At 34.0% G+C, this 19,826-nt stretch overlaps 1 protein-coding gene across 6 annotated transcripts; it reads left to right on the forward strand.

Annotated features, from left to right (window-relative positions):
* The first annotated feature begins 6,944 nt into the window (after positions 1–6,944).
* Positions 6,945–18,345, forward strand: LOC111707157 (DNA ligase 1). 6 transcript variants are annotated; one of them, XM_023480191.1, is made up of 10 exons: positions 6,945–7,059; positions 7,148–7,207; positions 7,810–7,949; positions 8,208–9,397; positions 9,589–10,311; positions 11,281–11,521; positions 13,590–13,761; positions 14,677–14,775; positions 16,572–16,772; positions 18,040–18,345. In XM_023480191.1, exons 1-10 carry the CDS (start codon positions 7,040–7,042, stop codon positions 18,179–18,181), a joined length of 2,988 nt encoding a protein of 995 aa, XP_023335959.1. In that variant the 5' UTR covers positions 6,945–7,039; the 3' UTR covers positions 18,182–18,345. The 6 variants fall into 6 exon arrangements, with proteins under 6 accessions (XP_023335959.1, XP_023335958.1, XP_023335960.1 ...); XM_023480190.1 differs by having other exon boundaries at positions 6,946–7,059; positions 7,720–7,949; XM_023480192.1 differs by having other exon boundaries at positions 6,980–7,059; positions 7,137–7,207; positions 8,252–9,397.
* Positions 18,346–19,826: the final 1,481 nt, after the last annotated feature.

Genomic DNA, 19,826 nt, shown 5'->3' on the forward strand with positions numbered 1-19,826 from the left:
TCTTATCCTGGTTTGAATATTCTAAATTGAAAGGACTCACGTTTATAAGGAAACTCCAGGCAATGCTGGGTATCCAACTAAATTTAAGATATTGTATTCGTTTATCGATTATATTGCATGTATAGGATTGTATATATACAGAGTATTATACAGTCACAACATGATAATTTCTTCCAAAGAGTCAGAATTCTCAATTACCAGTGTGTCAATAAATAGAATTAACTGTTTTCTTATCGCACTACCTGCCTAACTTAAAAATTACACGCAGATTTAACAGTTTTATCCCAGCAAGCTGGGACTAGAAATACAAATTTTACCTATTCATCGTAAATTTTCACATTTTAAATGGAAAAGTATAAAATACAACTCAGTAAGTTTTAAGATTAATGAATTAAAAAATAAAAAAAAGATTGGATTCAAATAGGAGAAATCGAATGCATCTCGCTCTGGTTTGTCCACGGGGTGAGTATGATACAAATAAGTCACATTTTGGAAAGCTTTTAAATGTTTATTAAACATATTGTTATATCCCCTGAAGGGATCCAAAGGTTGCATGCAAGTTATTTTTTGGAAAATAAAACTTTCCTTAAAGTTCTAAAAAGTACATGTCAAGGGCTACAAAAAAGTAAAAGGTGTGACTTTTTACTGGGCCAGTCTTTAAAACAGATGCAACTTTTCATAGCGTTCTGGAGTTTTGTGTATCCGTCTCTCAATTATCTATTTTAGTGGGATTTAGATATTAATAGTAATATTGGTATTAATATTATCAATAAATAATATTTACATTTGCTAACTTGGAGGTGACTGGTATAAAGGGTTCTTGATCGTTTTTAAAAACGATCGAAAAAAATATTGTTTTATTTTCTCAAAACGAACGTTTTTGAAACGAACCAACTAGTTCTGAACTTTAAAAAAAAAAAATCTTTTTTAGAGATCGTTTTTATTAAAGCGATCGGGTTTTTTAAACGATAGTTTTTGAAAATAATTTCGCTAATGAACCTAAGTTTTATGACGATTGATTTCTAATATTCGTTGCACCCGAAAATAAAATTGTAAATGAAGACAACTTCTCGTAAATATACAGTGCTCCCAAAAATAAAATGGTAGAGAAACACAACTTCTTTACATAATACAGTACTCCCTAAAATGAAATGGTGAATGAAGACAACTTCTCATAAATATACAGGACAGCAATAACTTTCCCCCACTCGTCTTTATTTTGTCCTTTATTCTTGGTACCCCTGCATTCTTTTGTTCAAGATATTGTCTCCATTTTCCGCTTTATTATTGGTACCACTGCATTCTCTCGTCCTTAATTTCGTCTTTATTTTACACTTTATTATTGGTGCCACAGCATTCTTTCGTCCTTAATGTCGTCTTTATTTTACACTTTATTATTGGTGCCATAGCATTCTTTCGTCCTTAATGTCGTCTTTTTTTTACACTTTATTATTGGTGTCACAGCATTCTTTCGTCCTTAATGTCGTCTTTATTTTACACTTTATTATTGGTGCCACAGCATTCTTTCGTCCTTAATATCGTCTTTATTTTACACTTTATTATTGGTGCCACTTATTAGTTTAACATTTAATGGTTTTTTTCACATCGATCCAGACCGATCAAGACTAGATCGACTTTAAAGTGTCGCAACGACGTGACATTTGATTTTACCTAACTAACTCATCTATGCTTTTTTGTAGCCATAAACATATACATTTCAGACCTAGAAAGCACTTCGTTTTAAGCTTTAATATAAAAAGAAATTGTAAAAATCCTCATCAATTTTAACGTGGGTGCTGCAACCTTAGGGCTGCTATGCTTCATATATACTTTGCACCGTTGCTTTGTTTTATATTATTTGGAATATTTCAAATTAAGCATAACTTGAGTTCAACTAAGGTTTTAATGCAAGAAGGATGTCGAAGGCTGACATTGGATCCATCTTTCACATAAACAATCAATGAAATGTTCTGGTCATAGGAAACTATTATGTGAATTATCAAAATTATCAAAATTTAATGCTTTTAACCTCCTCGGATATCGAACACTGATGCATCTATTCTTGTTTACAAATTCCGCCCAGAGAAAACTGGTTTCTTTATGTACGCGGAGAATACGCAACTGCAATTAACTTTCCTTGCACTATAACCTGCAAGTTCAACAGTCTTTATAAAATTCCACAGTTTTATGAGTTCCCCTGAATGAGGTAACCCTTTTATAATTCACTTGCTGTCAAAATGTAAAATCAAAGACGATTTTCAAGTCATCTCTTAATTCTCATGTTTTCTGGGACACCCAGTGCATTATTGTTCTTAGAAGTGTATGTTGCAGAGGAGAATGCCAACATTGACAAACACTCTGAACTCTGAAGGATTGATCCTTAAATTAAAAGTGCTCACAGCGGATATCGAGATCAAACTATTGGGAGTATAAGTATCCAACAGAAACAATTTAAGTATTAAAATACACACTGCCAGTATTTGATATTATCTATATGCAAAGATCTAGCCCGATAAACTTTATTGCTAAATTGCCTCAAACTCTAATTTCTCAGTCAACCCTGACTACTGTATCAGCTAAACCGCCACTAAATCTAACTATCAGCCTACCCAGGCTAAATCTGTCCGTACGGAACAAAAGTTCGTATTCAACTAATTTATTTACAACAGGTTAATAGATGGACCGGTATGACCGTCCAGGTTACAAAACTAAAATCATAGATTACGATAGATCAAACACAATACAGCTGCTTCCAGGTTTTTTACATTTATATTCAAGTAAAACTTTTCAAGCAGACCAATCAATAAAAACTGCATTTTTATTATATGCTGATTACAACTTACAAGTAGTACATTATATGACATACAATACAGTACAGAATACAAAAATAAATTATCCCTAAACTAGAGAGAACATCATTCATGCACAGTACACACAGTACATACAGTACACAGTACAACCAGTACACAGTACAACCAGTTCACATATTTGAAAAGAAAAAAAAAGTTCACCTTTAAAAAATAAAACATAAGACTGATGGCATGAAATTTGAACAATTATTACTATTATTATTATTAATATTTCTTTTATTATTATTATTATTATTATTATTATTATTATTATTATTATTATTATTATTATTATTATTATTATTATTATTATTATTATTGTTGTTCTATCTTTTTTTTGAAACCTTTGCTTAAGCAGAACTAAAAATGCAAAACGACTAAATACAATTTTGCAGATTTTCTTAATTTCTCATGTACCGATTAACAAGATTGCCGCGGATCTTTTTTACTATTTTAAATCCATCGATAGTAGCTAAAGATAAACTCAATGATCAATGATCATGATTAAAAATCTCTCCTGAAAAAAATGAAGGTTCGCCCAAAATAAACGAGTTTAACTCTGCAGTTCACGTTAAACTAGAGTAAATTGCAGGTGTAGGATTGAAATATTATTTGTTTTCCATCAGAACCCCTCTTATTGAAGAGCTATATAAGATCAACTAAAATATTATTATTTCTACTATAGTATATATATACATATATGTAACCGGATAAATTTTTGCTTTTTTCCTACTTGGTGTAAAATGAAAACTAGTGGAGCTACGAGGTCACAAATTCATAGTAGTATAGTTGCAAACATTCAACCTTCTCCTTCTATCTAGTGCGCAGTAAATAGTTTAAAATTTGTTCGGAGGAAAAAACTTTTGAATTATACATTCCTGCCTTTAACCCTCAGACGATTCAACCTTTAGACGTTGGATGCTTTTTAATTCGCAAGTTCGTGCAAGAGACTAAGATCAATCACTGAGGCTAAGCGCTATCCAATACAAAAGAATCACCCTCTCAGTGTAAATAAGAGGTCCTGGTTAAAAAAGGTTATTGATACTTAATCTTAAAACTCATTTTTACCTGATAAATGTATATTTTTACCTGATAAATGTATATTTTTACCTGATAAATGTATATTTTTTATATTTGCTATTTTTACTTTTCTAAAAAAAATGTTTGATTTAAATATTTAGTATTCAAAGTCTCATACGCTATTTTTGACGGGTTTTGAATGAGCTATGAAAATATTCCTATAAAAACAGTATGTACATCAATGTAGTTTGCTTTAAATCATCTGTTCTTGTAATAGTTACGAACTAGCTCGATCCTGACTTGGACAATCTATAAAACCCGCGAAATAATCATTAATTAATTCATCCTGCGCTGTACAGTTTGAAATCCATCCTTGTCAGGCTTTTTTGAATATATACAACTAAAGGAAACTGTTTGAAAATTATTTTATTCAGTTCTCTCTTTTTGCGTGTGTTGTTTTGATTTAGATATTTAGATAGATAGGTAGATAAATAGGTATAGGGGTGGTAGAAGAGGGGGGTGGGGAGAAAGATAGAAAATATTTTATTGATACTTGGTTAATGTAAAGGTCATAGAGGCCATAAGTAAAACAAAAAAATTATCAAAATAATGTTTTAAAATAAATACGTACTTACTACAAGTTATTTATATAAAATTTTGTGTTTAAATATGAATTTTTTATGGATTCTAAATGCAGAAGTTTTTTAAGTTGACATGTGACATGTGTATTTGTAAGGTTAAAATTTGCATCTGAATCCATTAAAGATTTCTAGGGGAGCTTTTTCTCATGATATGCCTCTTTTAATCCATCATACCCCACCCCCCCTCTACGCTATAGTCCCTAATAATATCACCCCCTATCCATCAAGTTAAATTATAAACCTGACCCGGACTTATTGTTTTCTTTTCATATAAAAATTATGCTCCTTTTTTATGTGAATATTAATATCTAACATTTTTAATTATGCATGTGCTAACTTTTCATGTCTAGCTGGCTGTGTTTTTACTTTTACTTTGTATTTTTGCATATTTTCTTTTTTAAATGTTAATGCTGATGTTTATTTCTATTATTTATGTTTATGTTTATTTTTATGTTTATGTTTATGTTTATGTTTATGTTTATGTTTATGTTTATGTTTATGTTTATGTTTATGTTTATGTTTATGTTTATGTTTATGTTTATGTTTATGTTTATGTTTATGTTTATGTTTATGTTTATGTTTATGTTTATGTATAAATGTGTATATATATATATTTTATATTATATTTTATCCAAATGTATTATATTTTATCCAAATATACTATATATTATCCATATATATAATATTTTACCAAATGTAGATATTTTATCCAAATATATGTCAAATTTCACAACAATTTCTCGTCCGAGCCACATATTTTCCTCATTTTCTTGTCCAAGCCACCTCGAAATCCTCGTCCTTAGATTATTATGTGTTTTAAAGTTCTAAATCTTGAAGAAAAAATGAATTTTTTTTTAATCTGGCCCCGTTATGGCATGAAATATGGATGGACTAAAGAATTGCAACGATTTCATGATGTTGGAAATTGGAATGTCAAACGTTATTTAGGTAAAACTCTAATATCTCGATCCTGCCTTCGTAATAGCTAACCTTCGCGATATAAAATAAATAGCAAAATATTTGGCATACCTCTAATCATAAAAAAATGATCAAATAATCAAAAAAAAATGTTAAAGTTCTATAAACTCGGAATTATTTACGGCATTCTACACAAGAAATATATGCGCGTAAAAAAAGGTGAGCATTTTTAAGGACATGGAACTCGAAAACTTTAATTCAATTGAAACAATTTTTTTCGATTTACAAAATTTTTTTATTTTCTTTATGCCCTAACAATGTTATATCTTGGAGGATTAGACGAGCAAAGAAGACAGGCGGCCATAAGCCAACAACATTTTCTCCTTCCATGCCACATATTATCTTTTTTGTCTTCCGCCAGCCATGAGCCACAACCACACTTAAGCGTTGAAATTGCCATCTTTTAAAAACCTGCCACATTATTCGAAAGAACATACCTTTCAAAAATTTATATGTTTATTGAAGATCAATTTTCCGGTTAAACATCCGACCTACTAAAGTTGCGCATCCGACCTACTAAAGTCGTGTATCCGACCTACTAAAGTCGTGCATCCGACCTACTAAAGTTGTGCATCCGACCTACTAAAGTTATGCATCCGACCTACTAAAGTCGTGCATCCGACCCACTAAAGTTGTGCATCCGACCTACTAAAGTTGTGATGAAAAGTCTCCCTTTTTGTTATTTTTCGTTTTTTTTTCGTTTTTTAAACATAATACGATTTCCGGTTATCAGATTTCATATTTTTTTGCTTTTATTGTTCTTCATACAGATAAAAAGTTTGCAAATAAACTCTTATTTACCTATTGCAGTTCTGTTCAAGTTCGCATTTTTAATTTAAAGATGAAAAGTCTGCAACTACGCTTGGAAAAGTATTCGATAATGTTTCTGATTAAATCAAAATCATTACAGCAATAGATAAGAAGTTGTGCAAATGGCCTACTAAAGTTGTGCATACGACTTACTGTGCATCCGACCTACTAAATTAAGTTGGGCGTCCGACCTAAGTTTTGTACCCGTCCTTCTAAGGTTGTTCATCCGACCTAAAAAATCTGTGCATTCGATCTACAAAACTGTGCATCTGACCTACTTAAATTTGTGTGTAACCGGAAAATCTATCATTCTGGAAGAACTGTCAATTAACATACATCTGACGTAACATCTACATGTTCCTGCGTAGGTCGGATTAACAAAATAGAATGTACATCCGACCAACAGCTGTCGTAGGTCCGGAGAATCGTAGGACGGAAATGCTATAGGACAGAAGTAACATTCCCAAAAAAACTGTCCGTCTTTCTTTCATTTCAACAACTTTCCTAAATGTCGTCGTTTAATCTGAGAAGCCGGGAACCGGTGTTTGTTGTCACTATCTACCGTTAGATGGCTCTATTGTATTTATAGCAGCTTTCTATGTAGCTTTTATAAGCCCGACTAAATCATGAGAAATATGGCGCGTACTCTTTCCTAGCGGTCTTTGTTTAAACCAAGAAAATCGGGAAACAAAAGCTAAAACTTCCAGAAGCCATCCATTATTACTAGTTTCACGCGCGAACATGGCACAACGATCAATAAGGTTAGATTTTCAGTTTTCAAATGTTTAATTTGTTATTATTTTATAGTAATCCATTGTTTTATCATTTACTCGTAAAGTTTGTTTTCAGGTCGTTTTTTGCTGCCAAGCCTCAGACTTCTAGCCCTAAATCTGAAGACTTGAAACAAAAGTGAGTTTATAGTTATGGTGGGAGGGGCTTATCATAAAGTGTTTTATTTTGTTGCAACATTAAACCTTAAATGATAATATTTTTAAATCGAAACGTGTTTGGTGTATCAATGGTAATTTCTATCAGAGATTTTAAAACAAATGTTCTGTATGACGGTAAACGCCTCAAGTCTGAAATTCATAATTTTCAGATCAAACGGTACTTTCCTGGTCCGTAAAGTGTACTATAAATTCATAAGAGGGTAGTAGAGGGGTTCCCCTGTACAATTATATGTTTTATCATCTAAAAAAAGCGTCGATATATTTTCAGCTTAAGATATGGTTAAAATAAACCGGGGGGGNGGGGGTTAGCAATTTACTGTAATTCTTTCTTTCAGAGAATGTCGTGTTAATTTTAAGTGACCCACTATTTAAATATGGGACGCCCAAATAACAACGGTATGTGAATCTGACATGTCTATCTCCTAATGAACAGTTCATCACAAATTGCTGCAACATTATTTATAATTATAGGAAAGCTGTGGAAGATGATGAAAATATTGAAACTAAGGAAAATATTCCTAACTCTTCCAACATTGAACCTTCAAAACCTTCCACTTTTAGCTCAAGGCAAGAGAATGGAGGTAAGGAGTCTGCACCAGTGGAGGCTGGAGCCGAGGAGTCTGCACTTGTGGGGACTGGAGCCCAAGAGGATGGAGAGAAAGACACAGATCTCAGTCTACAAATTCCATACAGGAAAACCGGTATGTCGTTTCATAATACAATCTCCAGTCAAACATTTCCGAGACATGTTTTTTACGCAAGTTTTAATTAAATACACTGCCAAATTAATATTCTGATAAGATTTTGTTTTTTACTTTTTACGATAATTTTTCTTTTGAGGAGGGATGAAAATGAAATGTTATTTTTTTACTAGTTTATTTTGTTACTACTCAAATTCAGATAAATGAAAATTAAGGTAGACACTAGCATAGTTCCCAACAATATTCTGTATATTTTAGCCCGGAAGTCATTTAAACGGAAGTCTGATGCGGAACAATTGCAGGAGGAGAAGATGAAGAAGATGAAACCCGAACCTAGTCCAACCTCTACGAAAGGAAAAGAAGTTAAATCTAAGAAAAGTTCTCCTGAATCCAAGTCTACCAAGGAAGATGAGAAAAGTTCTCCTGAATCCAAGCCTACGAAGGAAGATAAGAAAAGATCTCCCAAATCCAAACCTATCACAGAAGATAAGAAAAGTAAAGGTAATAGTTCTTCTAAGACCAAATCCTCTCCACAGAAAAATATTAAATCCCCAGCTAGGTCGGATAAAGATGATGAGTCCCCCCGCCACTTGATATCTCCTCCCACTGAAGAATATAAACCTGATACCGAATCTACCTCCTCCTCTCCCCAACCTATGGAATGTGATGACTCCCCGGTCAAAGTTAAATCTAAAAGAAACCGAATTCTCAGCGATTCCGAAGATGAAACTGAAAACAAACCTTCTCCCGAAACTACTAAACCAAAACCTGAATCCATAGAGAAGAAATTTTCTATCTTCGACAAAAGCAAAACTTCCACTAAGAAATCACCCGAAAGGGTCTCAAAATCCGCCAATAAATCTCCTGTAAAATCCCCGAAAGCTATCAAATCGGAAAAATCCCCGGAAAAGTGTTCTAAAACTAAGATCTCCGAATCATCTCCAGTTCCCTCCACCTCAGGAACCCAATCTACTCCAAAACCTAAAAATCCATTCCAAGGATTCTTCAGTCCTAAACCAAGTGTAGCTGGCAAGAAAGGTGACGGTATGGATTATGATAAGAAGGTAAAGAAGACTCAGTACCATCCAATCGAAGATTGTTTCTGGGGTCGAGGAGAGAAAACTCCGTACTTAGCTCTAGCTAACACTCTACTTGCCATAGAGGAAACATCTGGTCGACTCCGCACAATTGAAATGCTCTCAAATTATCTCCGCTCTGTGATGGTGCAGACCCCTGAGGATCTACTGCCCTCTATCTACATGATCTTAAACCGTTTAGCCCCGGCCTGGGAGGGTATAGAGCTAGGAGTAGGAGAGTTCCAACTGATGAAAGCTATCGCTAACACCACCGGTAGATCAACGGCGCAAATCAAAGCCGAGTTTGTTAAAGTAGGGGATATGGGTAAAGTTGCTGAATCCAGTAAGAGCAGTCAAAGAACTATGTTCCAGGTAATTAGTACAATTAGAAGCAATATTTTTATATTTTAACATTCTTTCGAAAATTGTTGATACTGGGTAAAAACTGAATGATAAACAAGCGTTATATTCGCTAGCCTTATGCTCTTTTAAAAATTAAAAACTCAACTCTTACTATTCTGCTAATAGATAATTTTGTGAAAATCAATAATTTTTCTGTTTAGCCTGCTCCATTGACGGTTAGTGGTGTGTTCACCCGTCTACGTGAGATTGCTGAGAAGAGTGGGAACTCCAGCTCCTCGAAGAAGGTTGATAAGATCCAGTCCCTGCTGGTGGCCTGTCGGGGTAGTGAGTCAAGGTTCCTGGTCAGATCTCTGGCGGGTAAACTGAGAATAGGATTAGCTGAACAGAGTGTACTCCAAGCATTAGCTCAAGCTTGTGTTCAAACACCAATAGGACAGGTTTACCCTCCATCTGTCCACACAGCATTCAAATCTGCTGAATCCGACTCATTTAAAGAAAAGCTGGCTTCAGAGGCATTGAAATTAAAAACTGCTTATTGTGAATGTCCAACCTACGATCTAGTTATCCCTGCTCTACTAGAATCCGGTATTGATGGTGTGAGTGCGAAGTGTAAGCTGACTCCAGGTATACCCCTGAAACCTATGCTTGCATGTCCATCCAAGGGAGTACAAGAGGTTCTAACTAGGTTTGAGAACTGTAAGTTTACTTGTGAATGGAAGTATGATGGAGAGCGGGCTCAGATCCATCTCCTGGAGAACGGTGATATCAAGATCTTCAGTAGGAATCAGGAGGATAATACAACCAAGTATCCGGATATTATCAAGAGATTTCAGGCTTGTCTCACACCGGAAGTGAAATCTGCTGTGGTTGATTGTGAAGCTGTTGCTTGGGATAGAGAGAAAAAACAAATTCAACCTTTCCAGGTTAGATTTTTATAATATTTTCCAGGTTAGCTTTATAATATTTTGCAGGATAGTTTTTTGTTATAAAATTTTCTTTGTTGGTTTTTATCAAATTTTCCAGGTTAGATTTTTTAATATTTTGCAGGTTAGCTTTTATAATATTTTCCAGGTCAGCTTTTATAATATTTTCCAGGTTAGCTTTTATAATATTTTCCAGGTTAGCTTTTATAATATTTTCCAGGTTAGCTTTTAGCTTTTATAATATTTTCCAGGTTAGCTTTTATAATATTTTCCAGGTTAGCTTTTATAATATTTTCCAGGTTAGCTTTTTATCAATTATTCCAGGTTAGCCTTTTTGCAGGATAGCTTTTATAATTTTTTGAAGGTTAGTTTTCATAATATTTTGCAGAATAGTTAAAATATTATTTTGCAGGTCAGCTTTTTTATGAAATTTTCAATGTAAGCTTTTTATCAAATTTTCCAGCTTAGCTTTTATAATATTTTGCAGGATAGCTTTTTTATCAAATTTTCCAGGTTAGCTTTTAAAATATTTTCCAGGTCAACTTTCTTTTTAAAACTTTAAGGTTAGCTTTTTAAAAAAAATTCCTGGTTAGCTTTTGTCAAATTTTCCTGGTTAGCTTGTTATCAAACTTTCTCAAGTAAGCCTCCCATCAAATTTTTGAGTACTTCAAAATTATATTGATATCTATCCTTGCAACCTGGTAATGTATACCGCTCCTAAAATGATTTATTGTACAAAAGAAATTTTCAATTTGACTCCTTGAAGAAAGGACAGAAATGCAAAAACAATTTTTTTTTATAAAAGTAATGTTGCCTAGAAAATCGTTTGTGTATTGGTTATGGTTTTTTCTTGAATTAAAGCTTCGAACAAATCTTATCTGTCCTTTCGTTCCTGTACATTGAATTCTATGTTGTCATTTCATTAATAATATATGTAATGAACCGCATTACATTTTATTTTTCTTTTAGGTGTTGTCTACACGGAAAAGAAAGGATGCTGTCGAGTCCGAGATTAAGGTTCAAGTTTGCCTCTTCGGATTTGATCTGCTCTACCTCAATGGAGAGGCCTTGGTTCGGAAACCTTTCCAGGAGCGGAGAGATCTGCTCCGGAACAAGTTTCAAGAGATTGCTGGAGAATTCCAGTTTGCTCAGGGTGTAGATGGAACCACTACAGAGGAGATACAGGTCGCACTAGAGGACTCTATTAAAGGTAAGGAGTCGAATATACAATTTGAACAACATCCCATTAGATTTTAATATTTGAAAATTCACTAATGGTGTCTGATCTTTCTAGGATTAACACAATCCAATGTTATATAGTTAACTCAGAAAAAAAATAATTGTATTTTGTAACTTTACATAGAGAATGGAGAAGAACAGATAAATAGGAACTTGAATACCGCCTATTTGAAAGAAATATTCTTCATTCTCTACTTTTTCATGGGTTAAATCCAGTGCTTAGGATCCATCTAACTTTGATGCGGATCCTGGATCCGCACTGGATCCAGGTCATTTCTTTAACATTTACTGAATTTTTATAACAAAAAATAATTTTCCGATTTTTTGTTTTATTTTTATTCCAAAACTTGAACCATTCAGAAATGAGGAAATTTTTATAATCTCTTTTTTTCATAAGTTCAGATTTGGGTTTTAGGAGTAAAAAAATGTTTTTTTTGCAGTTTTTGCTTGATATTTTACCCCTTGGATCCGGATCCGTGGATCCGCTTTTTTTGCGGATCCGGATCCAGGAAGCCAAAATCTTACGGATCCGGATCCTACGCACTGGTTAAATCTTTTCCAAGGTTTTAAGTAAAATATCTGTGCATGCTAGTTTTGAAATCATGTTACCGTTGAGTTTGTTTATGGGTGAAGTTATGTTTTGTTTTTTTGTGTATTTAGAAACAGTGCTTAGAATCCATTTAAATCTGATGCGGATCCGGATCCTAGATCCGGACTGAAAAACTGGATCCGGATCCAGGTCTTCTCTTTAAGATTGCTGAATTTTTTTACCAACGCAAAATTTTCATATTTTTGTCTCATTTTTTTCGCATATTATCTTAAAACTTGATGAACCATTCGGAAACCAGATAATTTTTATTATCTCACTTTTGTTTTTTAGTTTTGATTTGGGTTTTAATCGTATAAAAGTATTTTTTTTGCAGTTTTTGGTTGATATTTTGCATCTTGGAACCGGATCCGTGGATCTGCATATTTTTGCGGATCAAACGAATCCGGGTCCTATGCAGTAGTGAGAAAATTTATCAAGTTTTCTTTCAAGGCGCTAATAATCCTAATTTAATTTTAAAATTTGTTTGTGACATGTTAATTTTTATTATTAAGACAATGACTAACCGGGATTAATGGTATTTTATCCATTTTAATTTATCAAGTAAACTTAACTTGTTTGACACCATACCATAGTTAATTATTTTCACTATTTTGTAAACCTAACCGTGACCGGATTTAATGAATTTGAGCTAGGAGTAGAGACGGTTCAACTCGGAAGATTTTTTGTACTACAGATGCAAAATTTACGGCGGTTTGTAGTTCAGCGACCTAGCTCAAATTCATTAAATTCGGTCCTAGGTATTATTTATGATATATTAACCCGAAGTGTGTGCTTAAACTAACCCTGTACTTGTGTTAGCAGCATACTATGGTGCTGTGTTCAACCATAGCACCAGAGTATTCAGCTTACACCGGTATACCCAGCTACACGACGCTGATAACACATTGGAACATTTAACACAGAATTCAAACCTTATTAACGAGAAAATATTATTTTTAAAATTTCTACTGAAACGTATTTGCTGACACCAACTGCTAACATGACAGAATTATATTTTCTTACATCGTTGGTAGTTAATCAACAAGATCCAGCTGCATCATGTATTTGTGTCTGCTCGGGTCCTCTGAGCTGTGATGCATTGTATCAATCTGTATCACAGCCAGAGTTACCTTAGCAGATGCAGACTTATCATCACAACAAGAAGAAATCCTCAAGATGAATCCTGAAAGAAAACCCGCAATTAAATAAAGAAGAAAATCTGCCAACCATACCAGGGTAGCCCTACTAAGCTATATTTAGTGAATCTACTTTTGTCTGTGTCGGGTCGGTGAGTCTGGTTTCGTCAGCTGATATTGTGCCGACTAAACTTGACACTCACCGGACCGATGCAGATCCTATCGTCTTAACACAGGTAACTTTTCTGAAAATGTATCTATACTTTCAACAAAATTAATATTAAACTACATTTTTAATTTAACTTGCTATTTAGACAACTGTGAGGGATTAATGGTTAAGACCTTGGACCGCGAGGCAACATACGAGATAGCGCGTCGGTCACACAACTGGTTGAAGTTAAAGAAAGACTATCTGGACGGTGTAGGGGACACCATGGACCTTGTCGTCATCGGAGGATATCAAGGAAAGGGGAAGCGAACTGGAGGGTAAGTTAGTTTATTTATTTGACGAAATTTTATAAAACCAACAATAAAGGAAGAATTCGAGTTGAAGGGACTGTGTAGTGTGTAAGGGTATTTCAAAGTCAACAGATTTCTACGTCACCCTTGTAACTTAAATCTGATCATCAATGTGGAAAATAAAGTAGTTTATTTCTCTGAAATTGTTGATAAGCAAGAAATTCACAAGTCACTCATCACGCGTACAGTCCTTATAATTATTTAATCATTTCCTCTTTACCAGTTATTGTTGGTTTTTATCTCATAACCATGATGATTCATTGTCTCCATGAGGGGACTGCGCGAGGCTAGGTGCTCTAGGATGATGTCGCAAGGCTGAGCCTAGAGATTACCTAGTTGAGTGCGGGGCTCCCTAAGATTTCAAGTACCGTGCGACTGACCAATTTAAGTAACAAAAAACAAGGAAATCGATTTTTTTTTTTTTTAAGTGGCCCTCAATTAATAAAAACCATTTTCGAAAAACGACCGTATTATCTAATTCTTCATTTAATCAATGAGGAAGAAAACGTCGGGCTTTCTAATTGAATTGTTGATTTCGTTATTATTGTTGTATAAATCTACTAGTTGTATTCTACACAGACCAGAACTGAAACGACTAATTTTCAATGTTGAAAATGGATATCTCATATTTATGTTCAGGCGCAGCTTATTTTAGGTACCGGTGTACCATTGGAAATCGGAATGGTCACTCTTAAATGGGAAGGATCCCTACTTTGCATTAATGCATTTTGTCTTGAAGATTTTGCATTTCATCCTATGATATTGATATTTAGTTTTTCAGAAAAGAATCATTTCCTTGTTTTTAAATACTTAAAAATACATAAGTTTAAATCATAAGTGAAAGAAATGAATTTTGCTTTATATTTTATAAACTATATTAAGGTATGGAGGGTTCCTGTTAGCTTGCTATGATGCTGAGAATGAAGAATATCAAACTATTTGTAAGATCGGAACAGGGTTCACGGATGAAGATTTAACCAAGTAAGTATTTAAATTTTTTTATCAATCTTCATGTATCCCTTGGGTTTATGGGTTTATTGATCCCTTATGTTCATGTACACCTTAGGTTTATTGTCCTCTTGTGTTAATCCCTTAGGTTCGTTGTCCTCTTGTGTATCCCTTTGGTTAACGGGTTCATTGATCCCTTGTGTTCATTGTCCTCTAGTGTCTATGTATCCTATTGGTTCATGTTCTCTTGTGTTTATTATCCCTTGGGTTAACGGGTTCATTGATCCCTTGTGTTCATTGTCCTCTAGTGTATGTATCCCATTGGTTCATGTTCTCGTGGTCATGTATCCCTTGGGTTCATTGTCCTCTTGTGTATATTTATCCCTTGGGTGCTTTGTCCTCATGTGTTTATTTTTCCCTTGGGTTCATTGTCCTCTTGTGTTTATTTTTCTCTTGGGTTCATTGTCCTCTTGTGTTCATGTATCCCTTGGGTTCATTGTCCCCTTGTGTTCATGTATCCCCTGGGTTCATTGTCCGTGTTTATTTATCCCTTGGGTTCATTGTCCTTTTGTGTTTATTTATCCCTTGGGTTCATTTCCTCTTGTGTTTATTTATCCCTGAGGTTCATTGTCCTCTTGTGTTTATTTATCCCTTGGGTTCATTGTCCTTTTGTGTTTATTTATCCCTTGGGTTCATTGTCCGTTTGTGTTTATTTATCCCTTGGGTTCATTGTCCTCTTTTTATTTATCCCTTGGGTTCATTGTCCTCTTGTGTTTATTTATCCCTTGGGTTCATTGTCCTCTTGTGTTTATTTATCCCTTGGGTTCATTGTCCTTTAGTGTTTATTTATCCCTTGGGTTCATTGTCCTCTGGTGTTTATTTAACCCTTGGGTGCATTGTCCTCTTGTGTTTATTCGTCCCTTAGGTTCATTGTCTTCTTGTGTTAATTTATCCCTTGTGTTCATTGTCCTCTTTTTTATTTATCCCTTGGGTTCATTGTCCTCTTGTGTTCATGTATCCCTTGAGTTCATTGTCCTTTTGTGTTTATTTATCCCTTGGGTTCATTTCCTCTTGTGTTTATTTATCCCTTAGGATCATTGTCCTCTTGTGTTTATTTATCCCTTGGGTTCATTGTTCTTTTGTGTTTATTTATCCCTTGGGTTCATTGTCCTCTTGTGTTTATTTATCCCTTTGGTTCATTGTCCTCTTGTGTTTATTTATCCCTTCGGTTCATTGTCCTCTTGTGTTTATTTATCCCTGGGGTTCATTGTCCTCTTGTGTTTATCTCTTAGGTTCATTGTCCTCTTATCCCTGGGGTTCATTGTTCTCTTGTGTTTGGATATCTCTTTTGGTTCATTGTCCTCTTGTGTTTATGTACCCACGTATTCTTAGGATTCAAACGTTTCTTTTCATTGCCCCCTTATTATAAAATTTGGTTAATGCTTTGAAAACTAAGAATTCGTATATACTTTCTGAACCAGTCTTAGGATTCATTTCATTTTTATGCGGATCCGGATCGTGAATCCACCACTGGATATAAATTGATCCAGATCCGGATCCAAGTTATTAATTGATTTTTTGCATTTTTGTCTTTATTTCGCTCATTTTAATGCTAAAACTTGATGAATTATTCAGAAGTCAGGAAATTTTTACAAGTTCTCGGTTTTCAATAGTTCAGATTTGGGGTTTGAGAGTAAAATTTATCATTTTTTAGCAGTTTTGGGTTTTGGGGATCCGGATCCAGGAAGCCAAAATCTTACGGATCCAAAGGATCCGGATCCTTAACGCTGGTCTGAACTAATCAAAATAATATTCTTTTTTATTTTCAGGCATGCTGCTTTCTTCAAAGATCACGTGATCGATAAACCCAAAGGGTATTATTCCTTTGATCCTGTTCATGCCCCGGACCATTGGTTTGAACCCGTTCAAGTCTGGGAGGTGAAGTGTGCTGATATATCTGTATCTCCTGTTCATAAAGCAGCACTGGGGTTAGTTGATCCTGGGAAAGGAGTGAGTTTAAGATTCCCGAGGTAATTACCAAATTATTTATCTATTTTGACAGCGGGGGTGTGTATTTCCTTGAAATATCCCCCCCCTTTTTTAGATAATCCTAGAAGCTAGAAATGTTGCACTTCAGGGTTTTATTCTCTTAATTCGGAAAAATTAATTAAATTTATAAGCTTAAGGGGAGAAATATTGGATAAAAAGTAAAAAAAAAATGCCTTATGATGTCCCGGTTATTCGTTTTCCTCTCCGATCCTGTGGGAATAATTCATGAAAATGTATACCCCTCTTCAACTATAAAAAGTAAAATTAATGTTCTCCTGGAAGTTCTGAAGTTTATGTTAATTTTAAAGATATTATGTCTATGTCTATCTGCTATCCCCCAAAGTACGCCCATATGAACTTTTTTATTCTGTTCAAGATAACTGGTAGAAAGGATTGGTAATAAAAGATAATTTGCAGGAATTGGTCGAATGTAACATGATAGAAAACAATAATAAAATCTTTATTTCGACGTGAATTAAATTTTGGAAAAGTTTTTTTTTTGGCTAAGGTTTACTTAAAAACATTACTGAATATGGGGGATATTATCTTCAAAGTGACCCTCAATGGAAAGATAGCAATGTCCAAGTTTCAACCAGTGCTTAGGATTCGGATCCGTTGGATCCGCAAGATTTAGGCTCCCTGGATCTGGATCCGCAAAAATATGCGGATCCACTAATCCGGATCCAAGGGTAAAATATCAACCAAAAACGGCAATAAATCTTTTTTACTCCTGAAACCCAAATCTGAACATAGATAAAAGAGAGATTATAAAAATCATCAAGTTTTTGGATATAAATAAGGGAAAAAAAGAAAACAAAAAATTTGGAAATTATTTTTTGTTTAAAAAAAATCAGTAAATCTAAAGTTATGACCTGGATCCGAATCCGGATCCATTTTTTCCAGTGCGGATCCAGGATCCGGATCCGCATCGAAATTAAATGGATCCTAAGCACTGGTTTCAACATTACCCAGAAAAGTCAAAACCTTAATAAAAAAAACGCTATTTTCTGACTCAATACGTGTAAAATTCAGTTAATTTTTCCATTGCTTGTAAGCAAGAAATTTACAGTCACTTTTTCTGAAAATCTGCAAATGGAAAACAGTTTTAGAATCAAATACATTGATAACTATTTATACTTGGTTAGATAAAGCTTTTGATAGTACTGTTGTGAATCGGGTATTGCCATACTTGCATGGAGGTCACTTGAAAATAACGCTTACATGCCCTTCATTTAATTTTATTTTCAGGTTTATCCGTATCCGCGAGGATAAGAATACTGAGGATGCCACTAGTTCAGAACAGATAGCAGAGATGTATAACAATCAAGATCAGATCAAAAACCAGAATAAACCAGCAAACAAGAATACAGACGACGATTTTGACTTTTAAAGAGCATCTGGGGACTACTTAAAATCTGTCTATTTAAACTGAATACTTGTCAATTATGTTCAGTAAACGTATACGCTTAGAATAATTGTGATAATTCAATTAGACTTCTATATATATTTTATGTAAATTCAGATTTATAAACAATAAGACTGAAATTATAATTTCCTCTTGCACAATTTTAAAAACATAACGGAATCGATACTTTCATTTTAATTAGCGGAAGAAAATTAAATTCTTAAAAATATTTGAGTCACTAGGGATTATTGGATATTAAAGTTTATAGAATTAGTTACGGCTAGAATTAAGAGTTGCGAATTTTTTAAAGGAGTAGTTATAGATTGTATACGTAAGCTTGCAATGATCGGCTACAGCTTCAGTGTAGTTAACAGATCCATTGTCACCACTGAGTAAGATGAGATCATTTTGTTTCAAACTTAGTTTATTTGGTTGTTGGTTAACCGTTTTTGTTACACGAGCTAAAAATGAAAGTAAATATTTCGTGAGGGTAAAGGCTAAAAAGAATAATTTGATTCATGTTTGACTTCAGATTTAAAATTGCCCTACGCTAATGAGTGCAGTGTAAAAAGACTTATTCCACCAAATAAGTAGCCAGTAAAGACTAGAAGCAGTTTTTCACAAATACAAAGTTATTCGTTCATCACCCATTACAAGTACCCCAGTTACACATCAAGGTGTGGTCATCTCCAATCTTGTATTTACATCTACTGTCATGTTTATTTATCATCTGTGTTGTGTTTACAAATTTGTTACTGCGGAATTCCCATCGCCCCACCTTGGTAATGTCCAACTAGAGGTTAGCTTATTTTTCGAAGAGGAATTTGATTAATCCTAGGGTTGCCATTCGTTCCATACGCACATCTTTTTCGAAAAAAGGCGAAATTATTGCTTTCGCTGAGCTATTCCGCTTTTGCGCAATTTTGCGAAATAAATTATTGAAAGGTTGATTAAAGGTGTAAACAGAAACTGTATAAATTAAGTTTTTATGAGATCACACTGTTTGTCATATAATTGCAATGCTTACTAGGGAACTGATTACTTGCCTAAAACTCTGATGCATGCTCTCACATAAAAGTCGATAAGTATTCTGCCAACTTCTCCTTTTTAGCTGAAGCTAGAAACAGACTCGTAGCATTTTTGAAATGTATATGTCTAGGCCTTAGAAAAAAAGGAATATCATTGTTGAAACATGCATATGCTTTTACCTATAAAACGATACCTTGGACGGCTTGTGCTCTCTAAGAGATAAGTTTACATTTGAGAATGTGTTCTTTTTTTGCGTGAACAGTCTCTTAGAAGGCCCCTGAAAAAATCTTACAACATTTTTGGCCTATTTAACTACCATTACCTTGAACCTATCATATAAATGGACTAATAACAAATGAAAGCGTGAACATCATATCTAAAGTAACAATATTATTAATTAAAGTGATGACTTTTTTAAAGTTTTTTTTTGTAATTTCAGATTCACAAAAAATGTTTTATTTTTGTACCCTGGTGCAAATAGGTTGTCAAGTACAATAGACGGCAACACAGAATGCGTACACTTTCAGTACAGCTGTTTAAACGTCATAAGTGTCAACTCAAATTTTCTGTATGACAAAACTATAAATAAAAGTGATATTTT

This window comes from Eurytemora carolleeae, unplaced genomic scaffold (genome assembly GCF_000591075.1).
Source record: "Eurytemora carolleeae unplaced genomic scaffold, Eaff_2.0 scaffold680, whole genome shotgun sequence".
In the NCBI taxonomy this organism is placed as follows: domain Eukaryota; kingdom Metazoa; phylum Arthropoda; class Copepoda; order Calanoida; family Temoridae; genus Eurytemora; species Eurytemora carolleeae.